Source organism: Archocentrus centrarchus, chromosome 6 (genome assembly GCF_007364275.1).
Source record: "Archocentrus centrarchus isolate MPI-CPG fArcCen1 chromosome 6, fArcCen1, whole genome shotgun sequence".
Lineage (NCBI taxonomy): Eukaryota > Metazoa > Chordata > Actinopteri > Cichliformes > Cichlidae > Archocentrus > Archocentrus centrarchus.
In genome coordinates this window covers 32,763,847-32,787,199 of record NC_044351.1, presented here as the reverse complement: position 1 = coordinate 32,787,199, position 23,353 = coordinate 32,763,847, and the positions used below count along the sequence as shown (strand labels likewise).

Here is a 23,353-nt window from a genome sequence, read left to right as displayed (position 1 = left end):
CATCTGTGGTGCGCGCTGATAAAGACAGACAGTGTTATGGTTCTAGATTAACTGATATTTGTAGACCATGGCACATTTTGGTGTGGAAACAGTTAAATTCAACTCTTTGTACTGGAAACATATTTGGTTACATATTTGGTCTTCATGTTTACACTTCATTCTTATTGCTGCAGTAAATTTGTATAAAACAGAAGTACAAATGGAGTCATGGTGCTGCGTTACAAAAATTAGCTTGATGGATTAGTTTACATACAGGCGTGTAGGCCTGTATGGTGGAAGTATTTATTTAAGCTATAAAAGTAGATAAAAAATAATTTCCTGCAGTAGCAGTATGCTCTCACTGTGCTTTAGTTATTTGTATAAAGAGTCTGAATTAAGTTTGTTCTGCTTCAGCGTCGTCAGGAGTTTGCACGAGACATTTTTGCGGATCCACCAGTCGGTGTCGTGACTTCCTGCTGTAAAAAGTCAGATAGTTAATTGATCGTCATCCCGGGGAGGGGGTCTGCTGGGTCAAAATAAACCACTGACCTTAAAAAGTCGGCCTATTATGCGTTTCATTTCCTGTCTTATGTGGAGGCTCATACGTGACCCCTGAACCAGAAGATCAGGCTTCAAACTGCTCTAAACACTCAGTTTCAGATCATTTTTTCTACTCTTGGCTCTGTATGACATCACAGAGAGCAGATATCCCTGATATGGTCATCTAAAGAGGCACAAAGCTCTGACGAAAGCTGGCTTTAAGGGAGGGGAGAGGGAGCTAAGCTGGCTCGTTTTCAACAGAAGATGAACGACAGGCACAGTTAAAACGCAAATAAGGATTATTTTTAACTGACTTGTGCAAAGCTACACCAGTAGCTCCAGTAACACCAGAAATATAGAATTAGAAATTAGACTAACAGGTCCACTTTTAGAGGAAGGGACCTCCGAGAGATTCCTTTTAGAAAATAACACTTCAAAACTCTGACCTTTGACCCCACAGATCCCCACAGCAGGAAGTCAGACACACTGGCTTCATGCCTTCAGATTTGTCCCACTGTCTCCCTGACAATCGCTCTCTCTAACATCCAGTCAGTGATTTAAGAACCTCCTCTTCTGTACAAAGCATCTTACAAAATATTATTTTTACATCTTTGTTGAATTATTAATAAGAAAAAAAAAAACATGGAAATATTACAAATAGACTTGCAAAAATATATCTCCACAGGGGTTTCAGACATTCTGAGCTCTGCTTTACATTAATAGTACATGCAATTAGCACACTACAGTATAATCTCACGCCTGCAGCTTCGGTGATAATTAATAAGTTAAATGCATCTCAGCAAGTCCAAATGTGGCGACGGGAACTTTTGTGATTTGTTAACATCACAACAGTGTGTAGCAGCATACCAGGATAAAAGCTATGATGGCGGTGAGGAATATTCAAGCTGCAGATGATGCAAAGGTAGGACGAACAGTTTTTCCTGAGTTGATTCACTATAGTTAGGGCACGCTCGCTCAGTCTCTCACTTTCACTCACACACTTCTACACATCTCTCTCTCCTCACCTGTCTTCCACATTCACCTACCATCGATCACTTCCTGTTTCCGCCTGAACAGTGTGCCTTTTGCATGCATATGCCTTCATTTGTGTTGTGCTTTTTTTTTTTTTTTAAATGAAGCTTTGTCAGCTTTTTTTTTCTGTCTGAATTTGGATTTTAATAGACATATTTTTTCTGTCAAACCACACGCATCACAGTTCCCCCCACGGCCCACCTCCCAGCTGTACGCTGTCACGTTCTGAGTGGCGATCGTGTGACAGGTCGGTGCGGTGAAGCACAGATGGCTTAATAGTAAAAAAATATAACAATGGCACAGAAAGGCCTCACATCTGAGTGGAAACAATCACAGTGGGTAAATAGTGCAGGCAGGTTGACACACACCCAGATGACTGAGCTCAAGATAATATTGCGGTGCTGGTTAATGTATTACACAGACTATGGATGGATGGATGCAGTGGCCCTGAAGGTCCTCCTCGTTTGTGGAAGTTATGTGGCTGCAGAGACTTAATTAAAGGACTCAGGCTGGTTAGAGAATGTGGGCTGGTGGCTAAAGAGGGTGGCTGACAAGTCCTGTGGCCCTTCAGGGGAGCTGTTTCACTGTTAGAACTTCTCATCAGGGATGGCTGTGTTGAAGGGGTGGTCCCAAAACTTGGTGGTGATTCCGAAACCTGGGGAGAAAAACAAAGATCCCATAATGGGGTAAAAAAATAAAAAAAAAAAAAAAAAAGAAAGAAGAATGATCTTCTAAAGGCTGTTAGTTGATTAAATCCTCACCTAATTTCTGGTGCTCAAAGTGGTGTTTGACGTGGTAGGCCTTCAGGCTGTACAGATACGAGCCTTTCTTTGGAGAGCCGTAGTGAAGGTAGTAGTGGATCATGTCGTATACGACGTAGCCGCCCAGCCCACCGACAAACACGCATAACCCAAGGATGTCTGGGAGCACGCTACTGAGGGTCACGTAGAAGACTCCCACCACTAAGGAGGCCAGGCCGGGAGGGAACACCAGCCGTGAGCCATCAAATGGAGACTGTGGAGGAAAATAAATTGATTAATTTGTCTCTGCAGTGGCCAAATTACTCAGAGGTTTAACTCCACTCCTACATAAAAATGCCAAACATGTGCCCCTTTTAGATGTTCCACTGAAAAAGTGTTGCAACTTTTGTTCACTGTTGTTCTCTACATGACCAACATACTGTAGATTTTTTCACTGAATCCCAACTTTTTTTTTGGAATTGGGGTTTTAAGATGTGCAATTTTGGTCCATCTTATAGATACTGTGCCTCCAATATGACAGTTTCCTTTGCCAAATACACTCTGTAATTTCTAAGGTTTTACATATCAGGACAACAACATGAAGCACATTAAACCGTGTCATTTTCTTAGCAAAAACTACACTAAAATGCAGAAGGTCATTGTTCCAGAGGTCTTGTGGTTTGTTCCGACACACCTAACCCATGCCACCAAGCTCTTTTTAGAGAGAAGAGGCTTTCTCCTGGCTACTATCATGAACTTTAACAGCTAACGTGCTAACTGAGGCCTGTGGAGTCAGATCGGGCTCTAGGGCCTAACTGACGTGTTTTCAGCTTGTGAATAATCTAATCTAATACATAATGAGACGGTCTAATATGCCATGTCCTGCTGAGGAGCAGATTATTTTTTATTACATCCTGATACATAAAACTTTAGAATTTAGATTGTAAGGTCCAAAGAACATCTTATTTATTTTAGTTATTCAGTGTTCTTCAAACTGAAATCAGTTTCTGCCTGTGACGTAGCCTACACTGTATGTTTAATGTTAAAATAACTTTAAAAAAACCAAAACATTTGTACAGTCGTAAATACTTATAACACTCTATGTATTCAGTTCAGAAAAGTATCTGGAAATAGGAGGAAGGTTTTTTTTTTTCCTCTCCAGCAGGAACATAAAGTGATTACCTGGTGCCATAAAGCTGGATATAAAAAGAACAGCACTTTTATGACAGAGCTGCGACCTCGGCGGTGGACTGTTCGTACCTTGTGGTGCTGCCCGTGAAGGAGGAAGTGCAGCGTGATGAGGTAGTAGTTATGGGCTGGCGGGTTCATGTGAAAGACAAAGCGATGGATGCAGTACTCCATGAACGACCACAAGAACCAGCCAATCAAGAAGAGGACTGGGAATAAGTATTTATGGATGGGGATAGAGAAGTCTGGGAACACAGACACACACACACAGATATCGATGCTATCACAAACAGGGGATGAAAACACACAGGCTCTATTGTGTGATGGCTCAAACAGAAATTTGGATGTGTAAATGAAAATGTGTGTTACCTGAAGTGAGGGCTACCCTGATGGTGCCCTGCGCCAGGGTGGTGTAGCAATGCCAGCTGAGATAAAACACTATAGGGAGCCACACAATGGGTACCCAATACCTGAAGCAAGAGAGTATAAAGCGTTAGGTCACACTGTAATTCTGAAAGGACCACTTCCTCCTTGTGAAGCCTAAAGGCAGGGAGAGAGACAGCAAAAACAGAGCAGGCCTCAGTGACCACAGATATGACACTAAGTCAGAAATAGCATGACTAGCGTGAGGTGAACCTGGGTTGCAAGGTGGCTTGCAGATGCAGGCAGGATGAGCTTAAAGTTGCATAAACATGGATTCAGGACAAAATATCCTTTCAGGAAGCACTTTGGTCACATTTGCTTGATTGTTTTTTGGCACATTAGATTTTTGCAGAGGACACGTCTGCAGTCGCTGCGAGGTATGAACAACAACCCCGCCCACATTCATTCATTCACTCATCTGTATCTTTCCTGCTAAGAAACATCACAACGTCTGTTTAACAATAAAAAGGTCAACACTAGGTTTTCAACTGTTCCACCCAACTCAAAAATAACTGAGCTCAGCCTTGTATGAATTGGACATGTAGCACTGTAGAAAGGTGAAAAAACTGAGCCTATAGTGTAACCACAGATTTTTCAAGGTGGAGCCTTTACCTGATCGCCTTCATCATATGGGCATTACACACAACGATATGTGGAAACTTTTGCATAAAATTACATCTAATATGCTTTCAAAATGCTGCACGTATGATTGCCAAGCCTACAAAACTGAATGCATGTTGTCCTTTTCTTACCAGGAGGTTTTGGTGATGGCCTCCATCAAGGGGTTCCCAAACAGCCTGATAGGTCTGTCAACAGGTTGGTGTACCCACTCATCATACTTCTCTCTAAGGTGGCCCACCTGCCACGCCAGGGGTTTCCGCCAGTCAACCAAATCCTGCAGAGGTACAACCAAAAGAAATGAGTTGAACATGTTCTCTAAACTGGTGAAAAATAATTCTCATCTCCAGCAGGTGGCAGCAGAGAGTCAAAAACCTTTAAAAACTCCAAGGACTGGTTAGACCAGGAAGCTTCTGCATTTGTTTGTTGCCTTTGCAGGTTTTGCAGCTTCAATGAGTCTAAAGGGCTAAGATGGCGCCAAGTTCCTTATGCTTACAGCCACACGTGTGTGGGTATAACGTGAAAACTGTCACGTTTCACACACATCACTTTTGTAATATCAGGTGGAACCCTTCTGGTTAGGAAAGAAGGTGGGAAGGATTACCCTGAGTCAGAACTTGTGACCCTGCTCAGAAGAGTTGTCCACAGTTTAATTGTAATTTCTTAATGATTCTGACACGTCCCCCTGATTAGTCAGGAAATGATGCTCATTACCCATGTGAGAATGCTTCTGAGAGAAACCCATCTTAGCACATCAGGCACAGGCTGACACAATCACCTGAGCGCCAGGCTCATTACAAGTAATGACAGGTAATAAAGTGTTTACCACTTAACCTCATTTAGACTCAGAAATCCAGAGATGACCTTACTGCTCAGTGTGCAGCTATTGTATATTTCTTTACAGCATGTAAAACATTCATTCACTCTGACAATTAATAATCATCATCATCATCATCATCATCATCATCATCATCATCATCATCACATGGGTTTACTGCAACAGTTTGATCAGCTACAGTACCTGCCACATGGCACCTGGCTTTATGGAGGCATCAACCATGAAGCATTGCCAGGAACACAACTATTAACTGTCTTGGTCCTCCATGACCCCGGTTCACACACGGTATAAATGCAGCTTATTCTGTGTTAATTCTCAACTGCAAAAATATTATTATTATCATCATTATCATTATTATTAAGTGGGTTTATATATACATACAGAGACACACACACACACACACACACACACACACACACACTCTTATGGCAGCTAACCAAGTTCAACTTGAATCAGGATAAAAAGGAATAAAGCAAAACCAGTAATGCTGCATTTTCTGGATTCCATGCTTTCTGGCATCTACTGTAAATTACGTAAAAGGGCTTTGCACATATTGTAAATAAGTCACATGTACTTTTCTGGTTTTTTTGCAGTTAGCTGAATTGATTTAGTACCCATTACTGCAGTATGGTAATGTGGCATCAGAGCTGGGATCACACCAACGGCAATGTCTGTCAGCATGTTGATGTTCCACGTTGACAGAATCCGTCCACATACAGACGGGCTCATAAACACCTGCCAAACCACCAATTCTGTGCCTCTTCTCACTGCAGCCAATCACATTTTTGCCATGATCTCATAAATGCTGCTCTTCCTTACAATAAAGTTTTGTTTTTCCTAGAACCAAAGTCATAAGCTACAACCTTCAGAGTACTTGTCAAAAAAAAACAAAAACAAAAATTGTCAAGTAGGAAACGTGATTACTGTGTGTCAGCTTCTTGTATTTCATCTCTCAGAGTTACAAAGAGAAAGTTTCATCTTTACTACACATTCAGTTTGGTGGATATATATAAAAAGAGGAAAAAAAAAAGAAGTGAAATTGTGTCACATGCTGAGGGTGAGCATGCTACTGCTGGGGGCTTCCCACAAACAAGTGATTTCTCAAAAAAAAAAAAAAAAAAGGTGGAAGATTACATTAAATTCAACCATCAACAAATTATAGTCTAACTTACTGGTGGATGGAATTAAATCATTCTTAAAAAAAAAAAAACCCTATCAAGCTGCTATCTGCTGGTTTTCCTGATAAACATTAATGATAAACCAAGCTCAACATTTACTCTGAATATCAGGATGTCTGAAAAATTAACAGTGGAACTTTGTTGGCATAAGAAGGCAGATATTGATCGTGGTTTCTGTGTTTAATAACAGGTGAACAAAGACAAAAGAAACAGGCCAAGTGTGGAGACATGCTTCGCATTCCTGCGTATCGCACAGCTTGAAAATGTGGAAAGATACACACACACACACACACACACACACACACACACACACACACACACACACACACACACACACACACACACACACACACACAAAGAAGTGACCTGATTTCAAGTAAAGGCGAGTATCTAGAAAAAACATGACATTAAAGCAGCTAGAATCCAGCTTAACCAGTCTGAAAAAACACACACACACACACACACACACACACACACACACACACACACACACACACACACACACACACACACACACACACACAAAGCCTTGGTTTTTTTTGTTTTAAATCAGGACGGCCAGCACATCACATGTGTGGTGGTGACAGTAGTGACACTGCATGAGTATAATAGATGGATACAGTTACTGAAATCAAACGCTGCAGCTCTGAAGGGTGGCTCAGGATTTAGGTTCCTGTGAGAAAACCACTCAGACTGGAGGGTCTAAACTTTCAGATCTCTGTGCAGTGATAAACAGAAACACAGTGAAGGGTTAAGGTTTGTGGTTTACAGTGGGAGGGGTCAAGAGTGGTGGGTCTTATTAAAGTGTTGCCCGGCAGCAACTGTCATGGTGGCATTGCGCCATGTGAAGAGCTGCTAAAGTGGAAAAACACTTGTCAAACTGCACTGTCACATGAGCATAGCCTAAATGAATGTGCGTGTGCACGAATGCAGTTTTCAACACCTACAAGGACAAACTGTTCTGAGGAGGATGTAAAGATGTGGACGTGGTTTTAGGGTTGAGACTTTCAGAGCTGGCTCAGCTTTAGGTGTTAAGCAATGTTGCTTTGTCTTCTGTGTGTTATGAATGTTTGTACATGCTTCTGTCTGGTAGTGTGGGAATTTACGCAGTCTACAAACAGATGAGAGGGTGAATAACCTGATGGCTATTCACCTGTTCTTTTTAAGTCCCCCTCCTATCAGAGGCGCGCACACACACACACACACACACACACACACACACACACACACACACACACACGCGCTTGTTTGGTCACCCTCCTCGTTCTGAGTGTCTCATCCTGCACAATTTCAACTAGCACACATTCACTCAAAGAGATGCCCTGTGTAGAAAAGACACACTCTCCATGTAATCACATACCAGCCATGTCTCAGAAACACACACACACACACACACCTTGTCCAGGTCCACAGAGCTGCAGAGGTTGTACGGGGCGTGCCCGTCCTCGTCTTTCAGCGCTGTAGTCTTCTTTGCCTCCTCTCCTTCTGTCTGTTCTCTGGCCTTATTTCTCTCTCTCAGAGTCTGGGAAAAAAAAACAAAACAAACAAACAAAAAAAAAAAGAACAGCTGTTATTAACAAGTATCATTTAAATGTATTTGATTTGATTCAGTGTAACATGGTTCCAATACACAGTATGAAACTCACGGCTGCACCGAGAGTTTAAAGCTTTTACATGCACAACGTATAATTAAAATATTAAAGGTTTCGATCTCAAAACCACAGTAACTGAAGATAAAAGTACAATAAATACATATACAGAGCTCAACAAAATTTATTAGACTGCCTGTCATGAAAACAATAAAACAAAATCTTTGTAAAACAGTAAATCTGAAAATTCTTGGATAACAACTATTTAAAAAAAAAAAAAAAAAAAAAGATTGTGGCAACACTACAGAACTACACATAACAAAATACATTACTGTTATTATTTAATCACAGCTAAATTAATAATTTAAAATATAAATTAAAATGCTTTAACCAACCATTGAGCTTTACTGAGAAAGAAAAATTAGTTGTTAATGTGTTCAATAGATGGCAGGCCTTTATATATAAATAGAACAGGAGTCACACAGTCTATTATGGCCCATCTACACTGCATATAACAGGCCCATCATTAGGCTTTAATGGCTATGATCAGATGCAACATATATCAACACTTGACATTTGCAGCTTTCAACCTCTGAACATTTTGTATCACTGAACATCATCTGCAATGTGCCTCGCCATCACCATTTCTACAGCTGTATGAGCAAAGGATCAGTCATTACTGCTGTGTGACGTTTAGTGTGTGTCCTGCTGCACAGACCTGTGCTTTAAGGTGCAATTAAATATTTTTTTAGTTAAAAAAAAAAAAAAAATAGCACTAAAGTCAAGACCAGGTTTTCAAAATACAAGTTCAAACTGTTAGCGTGTTTTCCTGATCAGATCTTCCTCTGATTATCCAAAGGATGGCCTGTGACCGACCATGCAGACACGCACGGTGACAGAAATTTATTTCTTATTTTCATCATTTTTTATAATGGAAACCAAAAACTTAATTATAAATTTATAATGGGACCCGTTCTTCCTCACACCAAAATTAATCTGAGTGCATAAATATCAGCCAATGACATCAATCTTTTCTACCTGATATGAGTCAGAGACAATTAATCACTAACAGCAATATTTGACCAATATATTTTTCATTGATCAGGATGCAAAATGCAAACAACAAGATGTCACATGAGGACAAAAAGATAACAGATGACTCATGATACACATCTTTGACAGACAGATGAAGCCTATCTTGGCCAGATTAGCAGATCAATGCAAATCTGCACCGAGTATCAAGAAGCATGAAGATTCCTGTCTTGTACCGGAAATGTTTCAACTTACTAAAATGATAAAAGCTTAACAGACAAATTGAAAAAAACAAAAACAGAGCAGCTGCCCTCTGAGAAGAAGCAGCCTCAGCCGTCTGGGTAGAGTTTACCTGCAAGCCTTCATGAAAAATTACAGCACCTGTCAAGTTACGTTCCGTTTATTTAAAGTCAGTTCAGGGAACTGTCTGATCAACACCCGCTTCTGATTGGCTACTCCTATGAGTCTCCATAAGTCAGGTGAAATATTTATTAGCTGGCTGGATGCACACATGTGTACAAGGTCTCCCATGGTTTGTTACCAACATGGCCTTGGCAATTCAACACCTACAGAGGCAACGCTATTCCCCCTGAGCTGCACTCATCCTCGGAGAACAGATTTGAAGTTGTAGCTCGCCCTGGTCTCTCAGGCATTTCTTTAACCTGAGGGAGGACTGTGACCACAGAACACTTTACTGCATTATGTTATTAATCACACTACAATAAATCCTGAGATCAGCACATTTTTTCAGCTATTAATCTTCCATAGTTGCACCCAAAGGTCATAAATTATCACTTTTTTTTTTAAATGTGTGATAATTCACATTATTAGAACAAGCTTGAACGCACAAAATGAAACCGATTTTTTTTTAAGCAGCAGGCATATTATAAACGAGAAAGCCTACAATAAAGACGTTGGGTATAGTGTTCACTGTGTCATTTGTTTAGTGTGGTTCACATATCAAAAAAAAAAAAAAAAAAAAAAAAAAAAAAAAAAAAATCACCTCTTTGGTGACACAAACCAGCAGCAAAAACTATTGGCTGGCTCAAAGCTACTATCCCACCTCCATTTCATTGTCTTCCTATGCACCTACATACACGCACACACCAAAACAAGCAGTGAGATAGCTTTATGACGGTGAGAGCAATAAACAGACACTCCCTCTGTATCAGCAGCAGCCATAGCCTACGTGAGCCGGTGAGCAATGCGATGTGTAACGAGCGCTACCTTGCCCCATTTTACACTTATCGTCGACCAAAGGTGACTCAAGTCTTGTTCCATCAATGAATCCTGCAGGTGTGGTGACTTCAGGGTGAGGATGGCTATTGCTGGGAATGTAGATATCCCAACAATTTTCATTAAAATGGGAGGAACTGTGGCCCATTTTTATTTGGTGGGGGATGAAGATAATGATCCTGAATCCCAGATGAGCTGCTAGAGGTTTGCAGTCTGTTTATAGCAGAAAATACAGGGGTCACAAAAGAAGCTTTACTGTACTGAGATACATGACATCTGTTTGAATACTGATTCAGATATATAAAAAAAAAATGTTTTTTTACTGCTGTTATCTCATTGCAGTCTTTGCCAAAAAACAAAAACATGGCTCAACTCATAACGTACATCTGGGTTTTTGCTGTTGCCACTAGTGATCCTAAATCTGAACTCGGATCGCCGTAACGAGTGGAGTGCCCCAGTGTTCGATTCCCACGCCGCTTTTATTCAACCTGCACACGCTCTGCCTGCTGAGATTTACTCAGCTCTAGCGACCATGGTCCTACAGACTCACCATCAGGGCTCAGAGCACGTGAAATCATTTGCAACTAGACCTTAACAAGAAGGAGGTTAATTTCAAAGAAGTTAAAAATAATGACCAAAACCTTCCTGATTTCTTAACTCAGTTCTGAGTGACACCAAAGTGATAACAAATCAGGATTTTTATCTGTAACAAAAAGTAAGGATTAGAACGCAGGAATCTGTATTGGTAGCATGGCTCTGTTCTTGGAAACCTTCATGCACAAAAGCCAAAAGTCTGGGAGATAAGCACCAGGATGTCCTCACAGAGGACAACAGCCATGACAACGATCACGTCTGGAAATACCGAAGCATCAGATTGAGGAGCTGGGGTGGAGGGTGCAAAGTGGCTTGCAGAGGCAGTAGCAACTGTATGCTGGCTGTGGCTGCCTTAGAGACAGGTTTCTCAATAGTGTGCAGAGAAGAGTATCAACAGAGCAGTCAGCTGATGTGGACTGACACGGAGATCAGCTGATCAGACTGACTCCTGGTTTGCCAGAACTGATGATGCACTGAATTTACCATTTTCAAGAACAAAAAAAAACAAAAAAACAAACAAAAAAAAACAAACAACATGGGGCTTTTCAGAAAACAACCAGCTGGTAAACACACACTTACAGATGACCTCAAATACATGCTACCTCGAACCCTCTGCTGTGCTCCTGTGTCTTTTAGTTTCTCCAGTTTGTAACCAATTTTCTGTCTCTGTGGTGTTTTGTTTCATTTTAGCAAATTGTTGGTTTTTTAGCATCTCATTTTATTCTGATTCACTGGGTTTTTTGGGGGGTTTTTTTTATGTTTTTTTTATTCTAACATGTTTCCTTTCCCACTTCAAACTCAATTAATTGAACATATTTGAAATAATTAAAGCTTTTTCTTTCATACAGACCCAATAAACACCAATATGACACCCCAGTGCCAAAAAATGTTAGAAAATATTGTAATCAATATTCACAGAACTGCTAAAAAAGTAACAAATGACAAAATTCTCATTAGTCATCTGGTTACACAGCAAAGCTTCACCAGATATGTATCAATACTTTCTGACATTTCAAATAAATATACCATTTTTACACACACACACACACACACACACACACACTACCACTTTAAAGTAACATTTTAAATTGAGACAGCACACACACCCTTCATGTGAACCCTCTGTAGCAGAATACCCTGACAGAGCAATTCATACCCAGTGCACAGCTCAGAGGATTACTCTCCAAGGAGCAGGCTGTGGAAACAAATAAGTACATAGAAACAATTGCTCACATCAACCCATCAGAACAACAGAGGAGCTTTTAGTTTTAATCCTCCAGTTGAGCTTCCCTTCCTGTTCTTGAAGTAAAACTTGATTTAGTGTTAGAGTTCATTTTTACGTTGAAAAAGAGAAATTCTGTATTTTTATTAGAATAATAACGGCAATTGTTGCTTATGTGTCCAAAAAGTGTCATTTATGCATTTTGGGAAAGTCTGATTGCTGGATAAGAGAAACTACAAAATAAAAACAAATTACTCTGTTTTCAGTAGTTCGTTTCAAACCCAGAGATACCATCAACTTTACATGGATTATAGACTTACTGTTGAGGTCCTCAAACCTCAACAATAAGCAAAAATGCACCAAAAATTTTTGGTGCATTTTTGCTTCTTCTGCATGACTCGGCTAATTAAAGGGAAGACTGTCACCAGGCTATGAGAAGAGGAACAAAAAGTGCAATAAAAACAGTCAAACTGAAAATTAAACAGATCAAATTTGTGCAATGGGGGTGTGTGTCATCGAGCCAAATCCAAGAATAATGTAGAAACTCAAGTTATTTTATCCTGTCAGATGTTAAATTACTTAATAATCATTACAGTTGGTTCAGTTGCAATATTTAAAGCAGAACTTAGAAAACACTGGATTTGCCCAAGTAATCTGCAGCTCTTCCAGTTACACGCCCAGAACGCTTGAGTTCCCTTTTCTCTCTTTTGTAAAGGTGAAACAAATCCTTGGATACATTTGGTTTAATTATACTTGTTATTGGTTCTGCTACAGAAGAATTAGATTCAGGTCAGAACAAGAGGACTGATGATTTACTGACTAAAGAGACAACTGAGGTCAACACATGAAATCTCTCAAACTTTAAGCACTGAAGGTTTTAAATGAGGGGTAAATCTTAACTAAACCAACTGTAATGATTACCTTTTATGATAGTAAAAGGGCAGAATGCGTGGCCCACTGAAGCCATCCAAGGCTTTACATCCACCTTTGAAAAGGTGGCACGTGGCAGCTTAGTAGCTCACAAGGCCATTTCTGTGGCATGTGAAAGAATCACAGCTACAGCTTGGGTAGCATGTCAAAAAAATAAATACAAATAGTCATTAGGGAAATTTAAAGCCACAGCGCCATGGTTACAAGGTATTCCTCATGCTGTTCGTCTACTGCACCTGACTGGGAATAACCAACACAGGAAGCAATTTCATAATGAACTCAGTGATCACTATTTTTTGTAACTATATGCCTTCACTTTGGCTTCTCCTCATCGGCTCCTTGTTAAATCACAATTGAACTTAAAATCCCTCTCCTCACACATAAAAAGGTCTTGAATAATCAGGGCCCCATCTTATCTCAAAGACCTCATAGTCCCATATCACCCCAACAGAGCACTTCGCTCTCAGACTGCTTGTGGTTCCTAGGATACTTCAGAGTAGAATGGGAGGCAGAGCCTTCAGCTTTCAGGCCCCTCTTCTGTGGAACCAGCTCCCAGCTTGGATTCAGGAGACAGACAACCCTCTCTATTTTAAGATTAGGCTTAAAACTTTCCTTTATGATAAAGCTTATAGTTAGGGCTGGATCAGTGACCTGAACCCTCCCTTAGTTATGCTGCTATAGGCCTAGGCTGCTGGGGGGTTCCCATAATGCACTGTTTCTTTTCATTCACCTTATTTACTTTGTTTATACTCCACTCTGCATTTAATCATTAATTGTAATTAATCTCTGTCTCTCTTCCACAGTGTGTCTTTGTCCTGTCTCTCCCCCCTCAGCAGATGACCCCCCCTCCCTGAGCCTGGTTCTGCTGGAGGTTTCTTCCTGTTAAGTTTTTTCCTTCCCACTGTCACCAAGTGCAGCTCATAGAGGTCATTTTGACTGTTTGGTTTTCTCTGTAATTATTGTAGGGTCTTTACTTCACAACAAACAATCGCCTCAAGGTGCTTTATATTGTAATTTGGCACTATATAATAAAATGGAATTAAAGTGAACCATTGAACAGCATAAGAGGACAGAAAAAACAAAGTTTAAGTGACCATCTGGTCCTCTTTTGTTTTCCTTTTTATTTGCTGTTTTTTGTTCCCTCTTTACTGATAAAACTGGAAACCAGGAAGATGTCTGGAAAACGAAATAGGTATCTTCATGTAAATCTGTTATCTTCCAAATTAAGAAAAGAAAAAAAAAAGATTTCAAATTCATATGATGAATTTGGGGTATATGGATATGGGGTTGGGGGGTCAGTGCTCAAGTGCTGGCTGCAATTTCGTCTTGGAGTTACGTCCTTAATAATCTTTAACCATTATTTCATTTGGCAGACTGACAAAGATCACAGATCAGTTTATGTCACCATATGTTCATGCACTCGTCCTGTTGCCATTCAGCAAGCAAATCATTTTATTTCCTGGAATCAAACCATGTATGCAGTTTACCTGAAACTAATAAAACCACCTAGGTTGTGAGGGACCTACTTTAAGTTGTGAATCAGAGCTAATTTTGAATATTCTGACAAAATTAACCAGATGTAGTGTTCCTTTGTGGCTCTATTTTCCATTCATGCAAAAAAAAAAAAAAAAAAAGAAAAAAAAAAAGAAGTTTAGCAATTCAGATAATTGTTAAACGGAGAAAAAGACAGATGTATAAATACTAACAACCCAAACTTCTGTGCCTGTCTGAGGTGAGTGTGTGCCAACATCCAAACCATAACCTCATTTGCTTACCATCCAATTTTTTTTTTTTTAATTATAAGGTAGTATTTTCATCATACACAAAACATTAATGCCAAATATAAATGAATCCACTAAAAATAACCATCAAGAAACATTTTACTCTGTAGTTTAAGTAAAAATCTTATCTAAAGAAAAGAGCATTAAGAGTATTAATTATGTAAAATGGAGCCATTTAGTGCTGGTGAGTAGGTGGGTGACAATTTCTAGGGAAACAAAAAAAAAAAAAAAAAAAAAAAAAAAGAGCAAAACCAAAAAACCACCAGAACAGCTTCAAAGCAATTTCTCTATTTCTGTATATACACTGCAGGTTTTGCCACAACAGGCAGTTGAGGAGGAAAGAGCATTCATGAGTGGGTAAGAGTCGTTGGTCTGGATGGTATACAGCACTAAAAAAGAAAAACCACACTGCAACAAATGTAGCATTAAATCAAAATGCTACTAAAGTATAACAAACTCCCAGCTGTAACCAGTCTCTATGGTTCAACTGTAGTGGAAATAAGAGGAAACCTCCAGCACATTAATGCCTAGAAACAGTAGGAGCACTGCAGTTCTTCTCTGGACACTTTCGGCAAGCAAGTCCATCCACATGTTAAAACATCTCACTAAACATCACTAAGAAACATGCTCACGGTGGCCATCTTTTATAAACACAGGTTATTCATATAGCCCCAAATCACAGGGCGCTTTATATTGTAAGGTAAAGAACCTACAATAATACAGAGAAAACTCCAGCAAGCACTTGGCGACAGCGGGAAGGAAAAAACTCCCTTTAAAACAGGAGAACCAGGCTCAGGGAGGGGCGGCCATCTGCTGCGAGGGAGACAGGACGACAGAGACACTATGATGGTGATCACACATAAAGTGATTAAAATATTGTTGATGTAAACAGTAAATTTTAACTTCAGAGAAGTGGTCATTTCTCACAAAAGACAACAGATTTTTGCTCTTGGTATGTGTTCACTTAATGGAGATAAATGTAGGAAATAAAGTGAAATAAATTAAACATAATCTAGACCACAAATGTAAAAACCTATTTCACAAATAAAGGAATGTAAATTAGGAATTTTTGTTAGAGTGGAAAGGCTGAGATGGGCTGGTCAAGTGTAGAGAAGTGATTATTGGGCAAAGGATGCTGGATATGGAGCTGCCAGGCAGGAGGAAGACCACAGAGGTTCATGGATGTAGTGAAGGAGAACATGCAAAGTGTTTGTGTGACAGAGGAGGATGCTGAGGATGAGGTGAGATGGATGCAGATGATCCGTCTTCCTCTTCCACAGTTCAGAGGAAGACATTAGGAATTAGTCAGTGGGTGAAGGCAGCTACAGTGATCGGTCACGTGAAAAGATCTAAACCCCATCATGACGGCATGTGTTATCAGCTGCCGCAAAGAGGAACAGCAATCACAGGCCTATTCTGGGAGTTCCTCCTCTGCTCATGAAGTCTTGACCGTGAACATGCACACCTGATGCTTTCTGTTTTCCAGAAAGAGTTGTGTTTTAAGGCTGGCTTGATTTTCCACTATGGTTAAAGTACTCGTGGCTGATCTCCTCTAGGAGTCAAAAGCATGGCTATTCATCTTTTTATTGCAATTGAAATCCAAATGGCGTAACTCAGGTAAGGGTTTCAACGAGGTTTGGGAGTTAGGTAACAAACCTGCCCCCTTCTCCTCACCCTTCCTGGGTAACACTAATCAACCACAATGCCTTTTTTCCTCCAGTCTGTTTCATACCTTTCAGCTCAGTTTTCCTCACCTACTCTGACACAGTCTGTACATCGTTTGAACAGCAGATGAATTAAGTAAACAGAGGAGGAAGTGGGACCTTTGTGTTTATGCTGATGCAGGAGTTCCTGTGTACACTCCTCAGGCCTGAGGTGAGATAATTAGTATGTCTGCAATGACTTTCACCCATCGTATCATCAAGAATGACACCTATATCACACATAGTTCTTACTGCCTTGTGCATCGCTAAGAAGATGATCCTCATGAACTGGAAGACAAAAAATAAACTATGTATTACTCAGTACAGAAATTTATTAGTAGATCATGTTAGTTTAGAGAGAATGTCTGCTTCTTCTAAAAACAAATTGGAGGAATTTGACTCTCTTTGGTTCCCACTGCTCAGCTCCATTACTTAGTGGGGGTGGTGGGCTGCGGGCTCTGCTCCTGATGTGCTTGTGGGGGGGTGGGGGGGGGACTCCGGGGGCCTGGGTAGCTGGTAGCCTCCTGAGGCTGGGGTCCTGGGGCGACCTTCTGGTGATGTCTGTGTGCCTGTCCTGGTTGATGGTGGTGGGGGCTTGGATGGTGCTGCCTTCGGTCCTGGGGTGTGGGCGGGGTGCTTGGGGGGGTGGTGCCGGCCCTCGGTCGGTTGGCTGGTCTTCCCTGTATGGCTTGGGGGCTGGGGTCTGGGGCCCCGGCACTGGGGCCGCGCCCGGCTCCCGGTGGGCCCCCCCTGGCGCGGGGGGGGCCTCTGCTGTCCCGGCCGCGCCGCCGGGTGGGGTGGGTTGGCCTGACGTCGGGATGTCCGGTCTACGCTTTTGGGGCCCTGGGGTGCCTGCATTGCAGGGGGGTGGGGTGGGGGATGGGGCCGCAGTGGGGTGGTTGGGGGGGACTGGGCACTGCATTTCCATGCCCAGGCCAGTATGTCCTGTCGCCTGTTTGTGTCTATTGTTGAGTGAATGGGCATCTAGGAGGAGCGGGCCGCCCTCTGCGGTGGGGGCGAGGGCGCCAACCTCGGGTGCTGCAGTGCTCCGGGATGCTGTCACCGCGGCCCCGGGCTCACCTCCCCCTGCCCTGTGCTGGGGTGTGGGAGGTCGGGGTGCCTATTGAGCCAGCGGCCAGCTGGCTCTCTTCTTCCAGGATTTTTCCTGGTCATATGCCCCCCCCCCCCCCCCCCTCCCCCTCCCCATACACAAACACACACACACACACACACACAGAATACACATCACTCACAGATGTAGGATGGAGAGGCCACGTGGAGAGCTGCACCACCACTTGCCTCTCCGTTTTAATTGCACTTTAGTCATTATAACTCACAACACATACACACTTACACCCTGATACACATAGGACCTTTGGGGCAGGCATGTTACTCAGAGGTTGATGAGATGGGCCGCTGAGGTGGCCCCACTCGGATCCTCGTCACTGTCTGTCTCCAAATTTTATTTGCACTTTAGACATGGAGGGTTTTGGGGGGGCAGTGTGGGCAAGCGCTGACGACCAACAGTTGGCGCTTGTGGCATAACTGTCCCCTCAATTTTAACTGCACCCTATACACCTCATTCACTCACAAACATTAACACATAGACCTACAAGTTGGGGAGGAGGAGGGGTGGATGGGTCATCTTACACCCCGATTTCTTGCGTCTCGCCCGGGGTAGGGGTCGGGTGGTTCCTTGGGGACCGGGCTGGTGGCGTCCTGGGGTCGCTGTTGGCCCTGGGGTGGTTTCCACTTGCCCCGCCTTCAGAGGGTGGGTAGCTATGGATGAATGTGTGTCTTTGTGTATTTGTCACCGTCTCCGTGAGTATGGGTGGGTGAGTGAATGTGTATGTATGGCATATCTGTGTGTGGGTAAGTATGTATGGGCATGTATGAGTATCGTGTATAAATGTGTACACGGGTGTCTGGGTGTGTTTGTATGTATGGCTGGACCTGGGTCTGGGCCTTGTGCCTTGCCTCCTGGCCACTCCTTGCTGGTTGCCTCCTCCCCCCTACCCCCCTGGGATGGGGGTGCCTCGGGGTTCCTGGGTGGGGCTGGGTGTTCTGGCGTGGGTACTGGCCTGCCCCCCGGGGGGGTGCGGTGCGGGGCTGCGTTGGCTTCTTCGGCGGGGGGGGGGGCTCTGTGGAGGGTCGGGCGGGTCCCTTGGGTGCCGTGGGCCCGGGAGCCCTGCCGCCGGCCAGTGCAGGGGGCTGGCCGCTGGGGGGGGGCTGGCTTCTCATCGCCTTGGGTTTCCCTGGAGCCCTCGCGCCCCGACTGGGGGGGCTCCGTCTGAGACCACCCTCTCCCGTCTGCTGGGGTAGGTGTGCGGTTGTCTTTGGACTGAGTGGCCGGGGGTCTTCCTGGCTCTTGGTGGGCTGCTGGTGGCCTGGGGTTCTGGGGGCTTTCCGTACCTGCCTCTGGCTTCTGATGGGTGGAGCTGCAGCGTTTTGCCCCTCATTGGTAAGTACGTTCCATGACACAGACACAAACATGACACAGACACAAACGCCCCACTCAATCACAACTCAACAAAATTGTTGGTGTGCGTAACATGCTTTGTTAGTTTTGTTTTCACACACAAATTATTTTTGCAAGTATTGATAGTATTTTTTTATATGTTAAAGTGATGAAGTATCTGATAATAGACTTGTGCTCTTTCCCCTTTTTTTTTTTTTTTTTTTTTTGCTCCCTTTCTCTCTCCCTTTTTCTTCTCTTTATTTTCCTCTTCTTCAGCCTGTCAGCTCTGGCTGTTACATAGTATGTGGAAAAATAACTCAGATAAATAAAATAAAGGGTTAAAACAACAACAAGAAGAGCCTATTGAGAACCTATAGAGCTCATCTTGAAATAGCAAATATGTTTGGCACAACAACGCATTCAGATCACAGTTCTGCTTGCAAGATCTACCAGACATGACAGGCTTTAAAAAAAAAAAAAAAAAAAAAAAAAAGAATGACACCTATTGACTGAATTAGAAAGAAGAGGGACACTTGAGAGCCTTCATTATACTGTTCTACAATGGAGTCAAAAGCATTTAACAAGGTTATACTCGCATTCGAAACCACCAGGAATCCCTTATGATTCCTTTTTTATCCACAAATGCCAGAGCTCATGAAGGTCATTGGCTCAGACTCGCCTCTCATGATAAAATGAGAAGTTTTAAGGTTACTAAGCATCAGGTTACTTAACATCAGTAAGCATCAGGAAACACTTCAGAATGAGAAAACGATTCAAAGATGCGTCGTTAACAAAAGGGCACGGCGGGTGAATGTGATCGAGGAGTAAAACATAAGCGGCGCTCTGTCCCAGCAGGAGGGGGAGAAATCTGCAAGAATGACAGACAAAAAACAAAGGAGATGTTTAGAGTGGGGCGTAAATGTGGCCTGGTACCAACACAACACTGAAACTATAGTCCGTGTCTGTGGGGGGGGGGTTGTGGGTGGATGAGTTAAATGAATGTGGTGAGAGGGAATTAAACATTTTTTGAGAGCAGCGAGGAGGACACAAAGACCTATTATGCCTATTATGCGTTTGCCCTTATGTTACAATGGCAGATGCACCCTTCTAACAGAAGGGCAAAACAAGGCCAAAGTTTCAGATAACACGATCAACATGTGTTGCAGATAGTCCCGCCTCCAAAAGTCTGATTTCAGACTTTTTTTTTTCTACTTTTGGCTCTGTATGATGTCAGAAGAGAGTGAACACACCACCAACACCACCACCCAACCTGCAGGTCAAACTTTCTGTTTGCAAGAATATTAATACCAAACACCACAGTCTTATAAGACAGCCAGCAGATATTAATTTAACCAGATAACACAACCACATAATATAAAATATGTAAAACAACCCCAGAACCATTAGCTTTGGTGTCCTCTCATAGATTATTTGGCCTGATTTTGTGCTTTTTGTGGTGAAACCAAAACAATACATTTAAAATGGTTTTCCATTTCGCCATCAAAAGCTGTAACCCCCACCCCGCCGCCTCGTCAAGCTGTGCGTAGATATTTCCATCACTGGGTTTTATTATAGTGGCTTTTATGACTGCTGATAGGGTGAGTGTTGAAACTAAAGGTGGACAAAATTGTGTGCAGAGCAAAGGCTGTGTTGCTGTCCTCTCCTGGTAGCCTTCCTGCACGCAGACTTTGTCATCGTTGGTTGGTGGAGTCAAGATTTTGCAATTAAAAGATATGGCATCACTGGAAAAGCGAGGAGGTTACACAACAGTTATCTTAGAGTCAATTAATATCTTTGATCATAAAAATCAAAACAAAAAATTTTAGATATCTCACCCACTGGCACCAATTTTGGTTCCATTACCAATTTTTCCCTCCCTGAAGGCAGCATCACCCATCTGCTTTTTTCTGTGTGTCAAGTCCTGCATTTCTAGTAAACCACCACGAGTAACTTCATGCTACCTTCTGTATAATGATCAGCAGCAATGCTTTGAATTTTTGGCCTTTATTGGGCAGTGCAACAGTGAAGAGTAGACAGGAAAGTAGGGAGAAAGAGAAGGGGAAGACATGCAGCAAAAGGCCATGGGGTGGATTCATAGGGGGTCGCTTTGACTGTTTGGTTTCCTCTGTAATTACTGTAGGGTCTTTACCTTACAATATAGAATGCCTTGAGACGACTGTTTGTAGTGATTTGGCGCTATATAAATAAAATTGAATTGAATTGAAGTGGTGCAGCCCAGTACCTCAGGGCTGCACCATTGTGCATAAGTAGATTTTTCAGGTATCTGTACTTTACTTGCATTTTCATTTTTCTGACAACTTTTACTTTTGCTCCCTACATTTTTACTCCTTACATTTTCAAAGCAGACTCGTTACATTAGGTTTAACATCTGAGGGAAGTTTTTATTTCCGGTCACTCGCATACAACATCAAATCGATCTGAGCCCAAATGGAGGAACAATAACACATTAAGGGACAATCATACTGGTGTAACCATCCCCGGGGCTTATCGCATACAAAGAGATTAAAGAGGCAAAACCATATAATTTATGCATCACTTATAGCGCTGTGCTCAGGGGTTACAGTGGGCCGGACCGTGTGCAGATATCTGTAAGTTGTAGTCGCGGTACTTCAGCATCTTAGTTAGTGCTATAGAAGAGGAGCGAAAATAAAGGGAGTAACGTGTTGCAGGTAATTTCAACATTTCTAAATGCTCAACAAATATCAAAAACACAAAGTGTGTGCAGTTTATCACACAGCGGGTCTGCTAGCTAAAAGAAGAGCAGCTGTATTTTCAGAGAGAGAAGTTCACTCAGAGATGGAGAAAGATGTAAGGGAGAGGACGGGAATTAGAATTTAGATTAAAATAACATTTGTATTCTCATGTAATAATATTGTTTTATTATTATATTAATATAGCACAAGGTTCAGTTAGCTTTGCACAAACATATCTGGTAGAAACGTCCTCCAAAGAGATACTTTTACTTTCTTACTTTGAGTATACTTTTTCACTTTTACTTGAGTAAAGAAGTTGAATCAGTACTTCAACATTTACTAGCGTATTTTTAACACAGGTATCGGTACTTCTACTTAACAACACAATGTCTGTACTTTTGCCACCTCTGGTGCAGCCCTTCAATTCATCTACAGTCTGATACAACTTGTTTTAGCACCTCTTCATTTAAGGAAACTTTCTTCAGATTAGCTGCCCTTAGCAAACAGAACAGCAAATGGGTGCAGCTTCTGCGCCGACAACCAGAACTCAGTGACATCACACAGAGCCACGAACAGAAAAAAAACGAACCCTACAACAGGGCGTTTAGGGCAGTCCAAAGCCTGAATTTTTAGCTCACAGGGATTACTAGCACATATGCTGACCTCATAATCCGAATCTTTGGCCATGCTTAATAGGCACCGGCACCACTGTAACAGTATACACGACAAAATTAAGGGCATATAGATACCCTTTAAGGTAAAAGAGCCACAGGTGACCTTAAGTGTTAAGTTTTTATAACCCCTCTAGTCTACAGTTACAAAGCAGATGAGAAAGGTAAATTAGCCAACTAAGCGAGGATGATGTGGTTTATTACCTCCATAAAGATGTGATAAATATTTAGCAAGATAGACCCGGCATCAGGCTCAGGCATAACCAATTAAAAAAAAGAAAAAAAAAGGAAGAGGAAAAACGTCACACACACACACACACACACACACACACACACACACACACACACACACACACACACACACCATCAACTATATGTATTAGATTTTGTGCCCAGCATGGGAGTTAAATGTGTAAAAACAAAAGCGCAAAACCTGGAAAAACCTGAAGCCAAACCTGATAAGTGAGCAGCTATTCTGAAAAACTACCTGTGACAACCGTGTGGGTGTGTGCCTGCACGCGTATGTGAGGGTGTGCCAGGCACCGTTGCCTAATAGAACACATGTATAAAGGCTGAAGTTCAATACAGGGTTTGATAATACTGAAAAAGGATCATGCATGTACATCAGTCACACTTTTTACAGAAAACCTGAAGTTATTTACTTATTATTACGCATTTGTAAGAATGAGCCTGTTCCTACTTTTTAGATTTGATAACAATGACATCGGGGGTGGGGGAGGGTGGTGGGTCACATGACACATGTGAAGGCTGAACACACTTCCACCTCTCTTTCCTACACAGCTGCACACAGAGAAAAACACAGACACCTCTCCTCTTCCCAGATGTAGCCACAGTTGCACCTGCACCCATTATTTATATTACTCAAC

The 23,353-nt window shown here is 42.1% G+C and overlaps 1 protein-coding gene across 1 annotated transcript in view; it reads right to left on the bottom strand.

Annotated features, from left to right (window-relative positions):
• Positions 1-1,598: 1,598 nt before the first annotated feature.
• Positions 1,599-23,353, bottom strand: part of fa2h (fatty acid 2-hydroxylase) — a 31,500-nt gene continuing 9,745 nt past the window's right edge. Inside the window, exons 2-7 of the mRNA XM_030730552.1 lie at positions 7,933-8,058; positions 4,655-4,797; positions 3,849-3,949; positions 3,552-3,724; positions 2,313-2,565; positions 1,599-2,206 (exon numbers count right to left, since the gene is read on the bottom strand). Coding sequence (XP_030586412.1) covers positions 2,139-2,206; positions 2,313-2,565; positions 3,552-3,724; positions 3,849-3,949; positions 4,655-4,797; positions 7,933-8,058 — 864 coding nt within the window. The 3' untranslated portion in view covers positions 1,599-2,138. The remainder of the gene's footprint in view (positions 2,207-2,312; positions 2,566-3,551; positions 3,725-3,848; positions 3,950-4,654; positions 4,798-7,932; positions 8,059-23,353) is intronic.